The sequence below is a fragment of the Merops nubicus genome, unplaced genomic scaffold (genome assembly GCF_000691845.1).
Source record: "Merops nubicus isolate BGI_N331 unplaced genomic scaffold, ASM69184v1 scaffold12420, whole genome shotgun sequence".
In the NCBI taxonomy this organism is placed as follows: Eukaryota; Metazoa; Chordata; class Aves; order Coraciiformes; family Meropidae; genus Merops; species Merops nubicus.
The window spans coordinates 49,668-62,758 of NW_008584862.1; the positions used below are offsets into that span (position 1 = coordinate 49,668).

The 13,091-nt window shown below is 49.8% G+C and overlaps 1 protein-coding gene across 1 annotated transcript in view; it reads left to right on the forward strand.

The window, feature by feature from the left end:
- Positions 1–7,986, forward strand: part of CRYGN (crystallin, gamma N) — an 8,209-nt gene extending 223 nt beyond the window's left edge. The window contains exons 2-4 of the mRNA XM_008945638.1: positions 253–501; positions 2,282–2,427; positions 7,857–7,986. Of these exons, the coding sequence (XP_008943886.1) occupies positions 253–501; positions 2,282–2,427; positions 7,857–7,986 (525 nt within the window). The remainder of the gene's footprint in view (positions 1–252; positions 502–2,281; positions 2,428–7,856) is intronic.
- Positions 7,987–13,091: the final 5,105 nt, after the last annotated feature.

The window sequence follows — 13,091 nt, forward strand, 5'->3', positions numbered from 1 at the left end:
TCCTGCTGGAAGATGTGTGAGCGAGCACAAGGCAGCGAGGAGCGTCGTAAATGTGGGATGCTCTGAGTTCCCAGAAAAACAAATGCAGTTCTTAGGAAAAGATGCCAGTGTTGCTGTGCTCCTTTTGCTGGAAAGGAGCTTGAAAAAAACCCAACCCATCCTAGAGCGATGCCTCTGCAGGAGATTCCCATCTGCTCAGCATGAGGGTCGTGCCCCTGCTCACCACGGCCCCGCTCTCCTCCTTCCCCCCAGATCACTTTCTACGAAGGCAAATGGTTCACGGGCAGAAAGCTGGAGGTCTGTGGCAGCTGCAGCAGCTTCCAGGACCGAGGGTTCCTCAACCGGGTCAACTCCATCTGCGTCCAGAGCGGGGCCTGGGTCTGCTTCGATCACCCTGACTTCCGGGGGCAGCAGTACGTCCTGGAGCACGGCGAGTACCCCGACTTCTATCACTGGAACGGCCGCAGCGACCACCTGGGCTCCTGCCGGCCCATCGGGATGGTGAGTGCCTGCTGCTGCTGCTGCTCCACGGTGGGACAGAGCTGCCCTGTGGGTGTCATCTTTCACGAGCCCCATGAACGAGTGTCACACAAATCCTTGCTCTTTCGGATGAACACGTCCTGCTGAGAAGGAGCTAGTCTCCCAGGGAAGGTTTGAGCCCTTGGAGTGGCCTGCACAAGCCACAAAGCCGAGTCTCAGTTTCCTGTGTCTTCTGGACGGGAGGAAGACACATCAACTTCCTCCTGTGGTTTGAAAGGCAGCAGCTTTAACAGGATGAGATTTTCCTGTAGGTTTTCAGATGAGGTGACAAGGTCCTGCTGGTGCTTTTCCTCTTTCATGGGATTTACTATGAAATACTCATGGGGAAATGAAAAAGTTCACTGTCCAAGGCAAGTTTGAGCTGTAGCAGCCCCAGTCTCTCCCCACACCCCTGGAAGGGGACACAAAGGCTTTCCAAACCAGACCTATGGGGCAGCTGAGCTGCTCCTAGCAGATTTTAGCTGAATTCTCTGCTGTTCCAACCCCTCCCCCAGTAATCCTAAACTTCCCCCCTACTGAATAACCCTCCCCTTACAAAACTCTTACAAGCACTGCTGCGGGGAAGGTTTAATCGGGAACATTTTAAAAAAGCAAAGAATCATGAATGTGGGTTAGGTCTTTCCGTTTGAATTTCTTATCACTTGTGATCCCTGGGGCAATGATGAACCCTCTTGGAACTGCTGGAGTTCCTCGCTGGCCCCGAAGCTGCTTTTTGGCACAACTACGTGTTCGTTTCAGCTCCACAACATCCTTCCTAAAGCACCTCTGAGGTCCATAGCTGGAGGGATGCTCTGCCCCGGCCCTGGAGCCCGGCTGGCACGAGGATGTGTTCCTCCCTGCCTGGCCCACGGTTTCCCCTGGGAGGTGCCAGGGAGTGCTTCGAGGCTTTCCTGCAGCGCAGATTCCCAGAGGAATGTTTGCTCGGGCACAGACCCCTGGGCTGCTGTGGGCTTTGGCACGGCAGCCTGGCCTGCTCATGCACTGACGCTGGCTGTTTGAAAAATGCACCTAGGTATTCTTCAGATTTGGCTTAAAAACATACTTCCAGCTCGCTCTGCTCCAAGTATCTCTGCTGCAGGCTGCAGAAGTCTCCCTGGAGGAATTTATGTCATGTCACCCTGAAGGGCTTACACAGCAATAACGTTGCTGGGAAAGTTTCCTTCTATTTCCCCCTTTTCTGTTTTTCTTAGAGAAAGGCACAGCATCTCCCATCATGAACAGCTACTGCACGTGGAGTGGGAGGCAATAGAAATTAGTTTAGGGCAATAGCCTAATATCTTTGTGCACTCTGGAGAGGGAGATAGATAGATAGATAGATAGATAGATAGATAGATAGATAGATAGATAGATATTTTTGCTGTGTGACTGCATGCAGAGCCAGGGCTGCAACTGATGCTGTATTTAGGAAGGAGTGTTTGGAGGGTGGGGGGATCTCAGATGGACAAGGAGCTTCGTGTACCTGAGCACCAGACTTCCCACAAGCCAGGTGTTTGCACAGCTGTAGGAAGGTGGAGGTGGGAGCAGAGACGAGGGTTTTCTGGCTGCTTTTCTGGTGGGCTCAGTGTGCGGGGAGGTGACAGGAGTTTGTGCGTGCCCTGTGCACGCTGGTACTGGTGGCATTGGGCTGTGTCTCACCTTTCCCTCCCAAAGCACCCTTCCATCCTCCTCTTTGACTTATAAAAGCCAGGGCTGCAACTCACTGCATTTTTCTTGTCGTTGACTCGAATCCATTTGTCCCCAGCACGGCGAGAATTACAGGATCCAAATCTTTGAGGGGAGCCACTTCAGCGGCCCCAGCCTGGAGCTGACGGAGGATTGCTCCTTCCTGCAGGGGCAGGGCTGGGACAAGACCAGCATCAACGCCCTCAAAGTCTACGGCGACGGCGCGTAAGTACCGGCCCCGCAGGGGGCGAGGTGGCTGCGGGGCCTCCCCCCGCCCTGGGGAAGCCTGTGCCCGTGGGGGCACTTGGGGAAGGGCTAAAAACGTGAGTTAAGCCACTGGCTTAATTTTGGTGCCTGCCCATGGAGAGCTGCTTCGGAGGCGGCACAAGTTTTTGAAGGGTGGCAGCTAAGCACAAGCTACAGGAGCTCTGAGACACCTTTTTAAGGTGTAGAGATCAAGCCTAAAAATAGTTTCTTAACGTTTCTGTACGTGTTTCCAAACATGTCTTTAAAATCTCCACAGAGGCTTTTGGGGAGGGAGGATGGGTGGATCCAGCTGATGCAAGTCAGGGCTTTTGCTTTGCAAGTGGCTTCACCAAGGCTTGCTGCAACCCCAGAAACCTCCTCCTTGGACAGCAGAAATGAGGCAATGGCACCTTACCTTAAAATTAAATCCTGCCTCTGAAAGACTGGGCCAACTGCAGTGGCGATGCACAGCCTCCCCCATGAGGGTTTTGGTCACCCTTGGTGCCTCATGACCCCACTGTGCAGCTGCATAGCTGGTGCTCAGCCCCATCCTCCTGCCCCTGCAGATGCTCCTGGAGGCCTCAGCAGGGCAGCAACTTGCCTTTTTCTTGCTCTTGGGTGGCAATTTGCATTTTTTAGACTGTGTTGATCCTTTTTCTGGGCTTTGACTCTTGTTGTGAGGTAGATTGTCATCTGGGCATCTCCCCTCCCCGCTCCTCTACCAGACAATTGCATTTTCACTGCAAGTGTGCTGGGAGTGGGAGAATGCCATAAAACCCTGCCAGGCAGAGCGTGGCTGGGGGGGGCAGGGGGCAGAGGGGAGCCCCTGCAGAGGAGGGGGTGCAGAAATGCTCTTCTCCACCTGTCTTGGACTGGAGGTTGCGTGTCTCACCCGCACCCAGACAGGGGTGTTGGACCCTTTAGGTCCAACAGCAATTTTTTTCCCAGAGTAGGAAAAAGGTTGTTGCCATCCAAGCTTGTGACATCCTGATGGTGAGTGTCCTGCAGGACCCTTTCTGATTCAGCTGAGGTCTCTCCTCTTCCAAAAAAACAGACTTATGGTCAGGCAGTGGTGGCTCATTAAAACTGAGGAGGAGAGCCACCAGGTCCTGATGGGAAGAAATGACTGGAGCCCATCAGAGACCCTGCTAGCCCCGAGTATTTGAAGCAAAAGGCATTTGAGTACCAACACTATAAAGCCAAGAGAAAGCCTGTGGGGACTCTGGAAAGAGCTTTAGGGCCAACTGTTTACCACATATATCCCTGTAGCAGAGTCTGGAACTTGGGAAATTGGGATGCTGCCCAGAAACTTTCAAGCACTTAAATTTATCAGATTGATTTCCCCCCTCCCTTGCAAAACACTTAAGGGGCACAGAGCTTGCTGTCCCTCGCATGGGAGCCTAGACTGGGTGTTAAGTTTACATGACTCCTCAAAGGCTTCAAGTAGCAATAGAAAAATAGAAAAAAAACTAATCCTGAGAGGAGTGTGTTGAGGAAACTCGGTGAGTTTTGTAGCATTACATTCAGACCCTCATTCCCATTCAGGGAAGCGTGTGGGAAGGGTCTGTGAAGGCCACTAAAGGGCAGGATGGTGCAGAAGAACCTGCTGGCCCCAGGCTGCAGGAGGAGGGAGGGCAGGAGGAGATACCACAGCAGAGAGGTGACACCAGGGAGGAGAAAGAGACCCTACAGCACCACTCTTCTCCTTTGGATGGACCATATGAGCTCAGGTGAGGTGGCACCCAGAAGTGCTGCAGGTGTAGCTGGTGCTGGGCAAAAGCCCTCCCAGGATTTATCATCAACTGTGTGGGGAGAGGAGGATATGGAGCCACTGGAGACGAGGGCTTTCATCTTCAGGCTGTCTCCAGCACATCCCCAGCTTGAAGATGGGTCTGTTTTCCCCTGTGCATGCCGAGAGCAGATGTAGAGCTGGGTCCTCCTGAGCTCTTTGCCTGCTCCCTGTAGCGCTGAGGTCTCGCTCTGCAATTTTCCCCCTTAACTCCCCCCAACACATCATCCCTCTGGTTTCTTGGTGGGGCTGAGGGTGTCCAGCACCTTCCCCACTGCTCTTTTGGGGTCAGCGATGACTACCCCACAGAGCCCAAAAGGGTGATGAGAAAGCTGTTCAGGCCATGTTGGAATTGAGGCTGCTATTTTGGAGCAGCCCTGAGATGCTGCCGCCCCCTCGGAAGCTGTTGCCTTTGCATGGCAAGAGGCTTTGCCCATCCCACGGGCAGAGCCCGCTCCACTCTCACATATGGGCTCATCTGGTTTTAGAGGAAGCCGTGTGCTTCTTGTCCTCCTCCGTGCCTCAGCCACTCCACAGAGCATTGCTTAGAAAGAGCAACTTTAAAAAGCTGAATTTGTTTCACAGTCTGGGAGGGAATGCCCCAAAAAGGGCTTCTCTACGCTATGGTAACATAGCTTGAAAGAATCAGATCCACCATTCCTTCTGCTGAAGCATTTAGGAGCATTTGGTAGATGTTCTGCAGTCGGGCTGTGAAATACCAACCAGAGCAGGTACCAAACACTGCTGCACAATAAACGTTACATATTTCTTGGCAGAGGCAATAGCTGCTCATGGCACATTGAGTCCTGCATGGTGAGCCAGTGACCTCGAGCCCTACTGAAAGCGTCCTGCTTGGTGCAGGCTGATGCTGCAGCTCCCCTTTGCTAGTTTTTATGGCACGAGCAGCCAGTTTTGGCTTCCAGGGCTCATGCTGGTTCCATGCAAGTTTTATTCCCGTGTCCTCTGGGTTTATGTGCTAATGAAACACAGCACTGAGATGCTTGAGGGCTGCATGCTATGTGCCTGCATCAGCTCTCCCATGCTGGGCTTGAGGAAAGGATCATCTTTTTTTTTTTCTGTTTTCTGGGCTCTTGACTGACTTGATTTCCTCTCTCGCTGCTGCTCTCAGAGAACGTAAATTTTAGGCAATAAAAGAACAGCTAAGTAAGCCATACAAGCCTTCACTCATCACCTTGCATTGCCAATACACTTCACTCACATCTTTCTGCAATTCCTTTTATTCCTCTCTTTTGCAGCCTTCCCCTTAACAGAGGGAAAAGCCATTGGATTCTTCTCACCACACCAGGCCATGCAGTCTGCTTCCATCTACCCCAAGGCCTGTCCCATTCCCTCCATGCGACTGTGCAGACACATCAGCCGTGTGTCTGGAGTGGAATGCAGAAGTTTTGGGAAAGGCAGTGGCTGTGAGGGGCTGCTCTACCCCCTGCACCGTTCCCCAGGGTCCATCAGTTGTTGAAAGATGCTCTAAGGCATGGCAGAGCTGGAAGATCCACCATGTGCTGGTGGGCCAGCAATGTCCTTGTGAGCATCCCTGTGCTACCACCATGCAGTATTTTCAATAACGTTAGGTAGCTTCAGGAGGAGGGAGAGATTGGAAGGTTCAGAAAATAGAATTGTGAGCTCTTCTCAGGACTGCTTGAGGGAGGCATGGTAAGCTGATGGAGAAAGAGGCCCATGACCATCCAGAAATAATGAGGTGCACATGAGATGAAGGGATGGGGTAGAAAAGGAAGATAGCCACGTGTGCCTTCTGAACAAGGCTGGGGTGTATCTGAAGGATGATGATAATTTTATAAATTGTTCTTAATTAAACTGAAGAGCTGAGCACACTCTCTGACAGTGCACATCAAGATATGGGATGGGGGGACAGAGCTTCAGGGCAACCTGCCATTATACTCCCAAGAGCAGCAGGTAGCCTTCTCCACACACTGCCAAGTGAGCTTCCCAGGGAAAGTCTGAGGATGGCTTTGTAGCTCCAGCTGGGATCTGAACTGGCTGCAGAAACTGCCAAAGAATGAACTTGTCTGTTTGTAGGAAGTGCTCGGGATCCCAGCGCCTTGGCTGAGCACATTGGAGAGGTGCTGCAGGACAGGGCTGTGTGGGCAGCAGGGCAGAGAGGGGCACCAGGCAGGCGTGTGCTCAGCAGTGCACAGGCAGATGGGAGAAGGGACCCACTGCAGTCCCACCTGGTGTCCTCTCAGAAACAAAAAATAAATCCAAGCATGCCAAGGAATCTGTAAAGTGGCTCACCTCAATACCCTAACCTCCTGCTCTTTTAAAAAAGAGTCACAGAATCACTATGGTTGGAAAGGACATTTAAGATCATTGAGTCCAACCATGATTGCCCATGGATGGCTGGTTTTATGAACAACCTATTCCCGGCCCTCCAGCCTTCTGCTCTGGGTCAAACTGATCTGAGCTCACCAGCTGTTGTCTGACCCTGGAGGCCCAGCAGTCTTTGACTCATCCAGTACTTAAAGAGTTTCTCCCTGGAAATCCCACATACAGTAGGTCCCAACCCCGCTGTCCCAACAGCAGCTGAGTTCCTGGCAGGACACAGACCACGGAAACCAAATTATTTGGAGGACTACATTTGTGCTCAGCTGCCACTGCAGAGCCAATAGATGGCACAAGCAGCAGAGATCCTTATAAAATCCTTAACAGTGCTGGGAAGAGAAGAAAGACACAGACATGAGTAGTTCAGCAATGATGGGGTAGAAAGCTGCCTGTAAAACTATCAGAGCAATAACAAAACTTGGTTTAAAAGCCTGGGAGATTTAAACAGAAGGAAGATCACGGCACAATGTGTACTAAAGAGATGAAGGGATAGAAAAGCAGCAAAATTTGTCTCCCTCGACCATTAGAATTGTTCCTGACTTGAAGACCCTCAAAGGGAGAAAGACATGCCAACAGACATGCCAATGGAGAAAGACTTGGCCAAGCTAGGTGAAGTCAGGCATGCCAAAGCCACCAAGGATGCTGAGCATTATATCCCTTTGACTTTATTCCATGGGAAAGTTTTAGTTAACTCTGGATGTCAAGATAAAGTGAAGATAGCAAAGCAAAGTCAATCTTTCTGATGGAGAGGATCAAAGAGAGATTTTTGAGATAATTGAGAATTACTAGCAAAGAGAACAATTATTAAATCTGGTTCATATCATAGCTGGTCAGTTCAAGGAGGTAAAACATATTTCAAGTGTTGCACATTTCTCCTTGCAGTCCAGAATGGGTTTACCCAGGGGCTGCAAGGACTCATGTCCTTCTTTAGCACTATCAAATGCCATTAAATAGTTTCTGCTGCATATAACGAAGCTCAGAGAGATCCCTTCCCACAGCACTGTGAAGCAGGGAGCCTGTGGTCTTGGGCTTCATCGTTGGGGTAACCCAAACCAACTTCTTCTAAAGGTCTAGTGTGGCTGTGGATGGAACAGGGGGAAGCACCAGCAGATAACTCCTCTGGGGGCACTTCTGTGCCCAGGACGGGACTGGGGCTGCAGAGGGACCATCGGGCCCCGGTAGCTTGGAGTACTGCAGGGTCTAAACACAGCCACTCATGACCACGTTTTTGGGACCCACGTAACCCTCTCTTTGTGCTCAGGTGGGTGCTGTACGAGGAGCCCAACTACCGAGGCCGTATGTACGTGGTGGAGCGAGGAGAGTTCAGCAGCTTCAACGCCTGGCAGGCGCGCAGCGCGAGCGTCCAGTCCATCAGAAGAGTTGTCAACTAGTTCCAGCTGAGCTCTCATCCTACCAGCAATGGCTTGCTGAGGTCGGGCATCACCCACCTTCCCACTCACTGACCCCTGGAATAAATAGTTAAACACCAGCTTTGGCTCTAAGTACTTTTTTTCCATCACTCACCCGAGTAGGAGAGGGAACAGACTTGTAGCCTGTGTTTGATTGACGTTACAAATTTGCTTTTTAATTCTGCAGTGATTTCTGAGGAGGACACGTAGGTGATGGGTGGTGGCAGGCAGACCCGGGACCGTGGTCCCTGGCGTGGTTGCAGTCTGACACGTGTTTACTCTGCCCTGTCCAGGGCCACCACGCGATGGACCCAGCTGACTCCTGATGCCCGCAGGGGGTCACGTTGCTGCACAGGCACACACCCCTCAGAGGACCTGCTCCTGCCACGTGAGGATCATGTCAGGGTCTGACCACCTCGTGGGGTTTGTCTGAGTGTGAAGGTGGCAGAAATCATTCATCCTGAATTACTCTGACCAGCACCCATTAAAAAATACGTATAAAGAAATGTCCCTGAAGGCACAAAACCTGAGCGATCCTCTCTTTGCTCCTGATTCATAAGCCCCTCAGCTGACAGTGACATTTTGAGGGGGTGGCAGCAAAGAAAACAGCCACAGCACTGTCACTTTCTGTGCAATTCTCTTCCCGTCCTCCTGCCCCTTGGGTGCTCCAAGATCATCCCAGTTGTTCCAGTGCCCTGCAATCCCATTTGGTGCTGGGCAGCCAGGATGGGAACAGCTCTGCCCCTTCAGCTGTGGAGCATCCACCACAGCCTGGGCGCCTCCCCTTGCATTCAGCACCCCAAAATCAGGCAGCCTCCTCTCTGTAAAGTCATCAGCTCTGGGCAGTGTTAGCTGAGCGTGTTTCTGGCTGCTTCACAAAGGAGCAGTTTTATTCTTTTCACTCCATTACTCTATTAACTTCTAAGGCTTGGCTGTCTGATGGATCCTGACAGGCACGGGCACGGTGCTGGCAGAACTGCAGAGCTCTGTGTGGATCCAGTGGGAAGGCTGCTGGTCTAAGCAGTGTCCCCAGCCCCTGGAGGGGATGTGAGTGAGGCTGACAGGTCCCCAGCACACTGCAGCACGAGGTGCGTGTGCCTTCGGGGCTGCTCTGCAGGTCTGCAAAGGACCCTGCCCCTCACAGAGCAGTTGGGAGGAGCAGGGTCCGTGCTCTGTGCCAGGGCAGGGGGCTGCTCATCCCATGTGCATCCCAGTCTGACACCGGGCCTGGCTGCCATCCCAGCAGCTCCCACTCACCTGCCTTGGTCATCTTTCCAGTTAGAGCTTCTTGGCTCCCTGCGGCTCTCTACCAGTAACAGGACTGGGGCAAGTGGTAACAACTGGGCCTGTGCCTGCGTGAGGAGGACATGTGCTGTTCCTGTGATGAAGTGGTATCGTTGGTAGAGTTGTGTTGATTGAGATTTGCCCCAGATGCACATACACCATGTATGTGTTCAGGGAGGGTATGGAAATACAAAGGAAGACTCTACTTTGTGAGTTTAACACCAGTATGGCTGATGTTTGCCTTAGTAGTGATACAACCAATTATGACCTCTTGTAGACAGCCTATAGTCTGGTTGTCATCCTCTACTCAAAGCATTGCAGAAGTGCCATTGTTACACCAGACCAGCTCTGGCCTGCAATGGCCATGTCCTGGGTGGCCTGTAGTGACACATGGTCCACTCAAGCTGTAAAAATATTTAAGCATCTTTAATGGATAGCAAGGTATTTCTGTGTCAGAGAAGAAGGCAGGGAAATGATTCATTCATTGAGTGGGATGTACAACTCATGCATCAGCTCTTGCGTATTTCATTTTCTTTTAATTAAATGCAGCTTACGAAAGATTTTAGGAGTTCTTCCTTGTTTAGTGTTGCTCTTGCTTCATAAAGGCCCTAATCAGCTCCTGAGCTTGATGCACTCTATTAAAAGTTAATAGTCAGTCATATGCATTGCTCTCTGTTTTGACACTCTGGACATTAATCTTTTAAAAAACCCCAAATGTGGTCCCAAAGACAGAGAGGCATTGAGTTGTGACTAGCTTTAAAGGAGGCTTTTCATTCATTTGAAGCACGTTCAATGTCACTGTGCAGCATGAAGGATAAAGAAACAAAGGCTCGAAAACAGACACTAACTGGAATCCCAGATGCTCTAAGTTGTTGGAGGACAAGAGCAAAGAAAATCAAGAACAACCATCCACCCACATTCCCCTGAAACAGGGTAAGCCCAGAAATCCCCACACCTGGGTTTCTCCACGCTTGGTGAACGTGGAGGTGACTGTCCCACTGGTGCCGGGGTCAGGCCGGTGGTATCGCAGACATTCTGCTGTATGGCTTCCAGTGTTGAGTGGCTCAGCCTCCCTGTGGGCAGAGCAGCCCCCCGAGGGACCCACTGACACCCCTCCCTGGCCGCAGCGGGCGACGTGGGGCTGTGCACGTACACACAGACACACAGGCTGACTCCAGCACACAGCTACTGGGTGCAAGCCCACTTCATCTGCACGCTTCAAACTCATCGTTTGTTTATATGTTCTAGCAGATTAAAATTTGTTATTTAAATTGTGGAAGTACTTGGGAGCCCCAGTCCTGGACTGAACCCTGCTGCGTGCTAGGAGTTAAAAGAACAAAGAAGGCAGTCTGGTTAATCCCTGCTGTTGTGTGGGACCCTGTTTGTAACCAGCCAGCGTTTAACCACCTATAGCACATTTTACACATGTCCATAATACTCCTACAGACTAAAAACTCATCATTTATTAACATCTGATATCCCATTCCTGAACACACTCTCAATGCAAAGAGCTAGCCTCATGTGAATGCTATTTTAAACAATCCTCTGCATGCAGAAGTCTAATATTGCTAAAAACTGGTAGTGAGGAATTGAATACCATCTATTTTTTTCTTGATTTGAAACCTAAGTAGGGTGGCCATGGGCCTAATCCAAGCAGTGATGCTGCAGGAACACGCATTGCGTTGGCAGTGGGGGGATGTGGCTCTCCTCTTCCTTTTCCCTCCCCCTCCTTGCTAAATCTGCACTTGTTTAAAGGCCAGAACATACAGATCCCATATGTTTGCTAGTGGTTAGGCGTTTTATTTTTTTAAAAAAAGATTATTGACATTGCTTTAGTATAAAATGGTATTTGATTTGTGAGTTTAGAGCGTATAAAATATAAATGACAGAAATGCCAGCTCGATGTGAAGTGGTTGTGAGATTGTGCAGCAGAGATTTGAGCTGTACATCACTGAACTGTATGGCTGAATGAGTTCTGCTACGTGCACCAGGGAGGCAAGCACTGGATTAAGTAAATTGGAAACTATCCTACAAAACGCTAGAGATAAAACGAAGATTCCAAACAGAAAAAAAGGGACAAGTTATTAATTACAAGAGAGAGCTAGATGAAATCAGCTCCATCTGGAAAACCAGGAAAGCCCTAATAATCAGCGTTACTGGGCTTGGCCAGGCTGCTGCAGTGTAATATTCAGAATAACTTTGAATTACATCTGGCCCCAAAGCAAAGAGCTCCTGCCAGAATGCCTGCATACAGGAATGTCCTTTCTCTGTAGCTGGATAATGTGGGAATTTGATGGAGTATCTCTTTCAAATGAATCCTTGGAGGATATCTGAGCAACTGCAGCACTGTTTTGCATTGCTATGCTACCCAGGGCACGTATATATAGTGAAGGTGAGGAGGAAACTGCCTGCTGATCCACTCTTGGCATGTTTGATGTTGTCATAGCTCAGATGAATCTCTACTAACTGCTTATACAGGTGAAGGGGCTGCAGAGCCACCTCCCTGCCCTGGGGATTTCAAGAGTGGTTATCCTGCTATTGAGGCTCCCAATGCTCACACCTTCCTGTGCTTCCTTCTCCCCTCTGGAGACACCTCGCTGGACCTGGTAAAAATGAATTCACTCCTTAGTGTCTGCTAGAGCTGTTTTATTAGTTCTTTAAGTAGAAAGACTTGCTCAACAGTGGAATCTTTGATTGCAGAAAGGAAACAAACACCTCCAAAGGACATCTTGGACTTCTGTCACGAGAAAGAGAGCCATGATCTTAAAGCCTAAGCAATGGCAGGGTGAAAATGCAGAGGGGACACATCTTAGAACTCTGGAAGCATTGACAGATATACTGGCCTTCATGCTTTGCCTGGTTTGTTTTTATCTTGCTTTTCCCTGTTGTATTGAAGTCAAGGGAAAAATAATTCAGGTGAAAACAGGTTTGGCTTTGAAATTTTTACTACCCGTGGGTGCACTCTCTTGTCCTGGAGTAAATCTGATACAGCTAACAAGTCCTCAAGTCAGATGGTATCTGCCTGATGCGGTCAGCATCTTCACCTTTGCAAATGGGGATCTGTTTGGGTTTTGATTTAAAATTGTCTGGTTTATTGGGGAGGTTAAATTCAGTTAAACCAACCCAAACACAGTTGGGACTGAAGTAGCTTGTTCCAAGAGTCACCATTCAATCTGCAGAGGAGGTGCAATAACACACTTTGAGCTGTTCCCACACCTGCTGGTGGCTAAGAAGGAAACCAAACACACATGGAAGAAAGTGGGAAAGGACAGAAGTGAAACGTGTCTTAATTTTCCATGGAGCAACAGAAACACTGAAGAAAGAGCAAATGGTTGCACCCTGTTTTCCATGGGCTGCTGACCATCATTGTGTGGTTCAGCAAGAGTCAGCTTGTAACCAAGTCAAGCTGTCCCAGTCTAAGCCTGTTAACATATGGAGGAATGTACCAGTGTATTCAGTCAAATTGTGCGTGAAGCAAACACGGAATCATATTGAAATTGTTAATGTAAATTCCTTCTTTAAATATGATGGTCTCTAGTGGATTGTGGTAAATCCACACTTTGTGTAGGCATTCACACCTGCACTCACACAGTCCAAAGTGCACTGAATGCTTCCTCTCAGTCAGAATGGTTTCATGTGCTCTGCCTAGGACACTCAAATGCTGGGATGGTGAAGGATCAGTCCCTGCTATTTCATGGAAAAACGGCATCCAAAAAAATCGTCTAACTCATTGCAGCCATTTTGGGATGCCACCACTCGGTTTGTTTAGCCTGGTGTAAACTAAGATAGCTGTTTTCTGATGT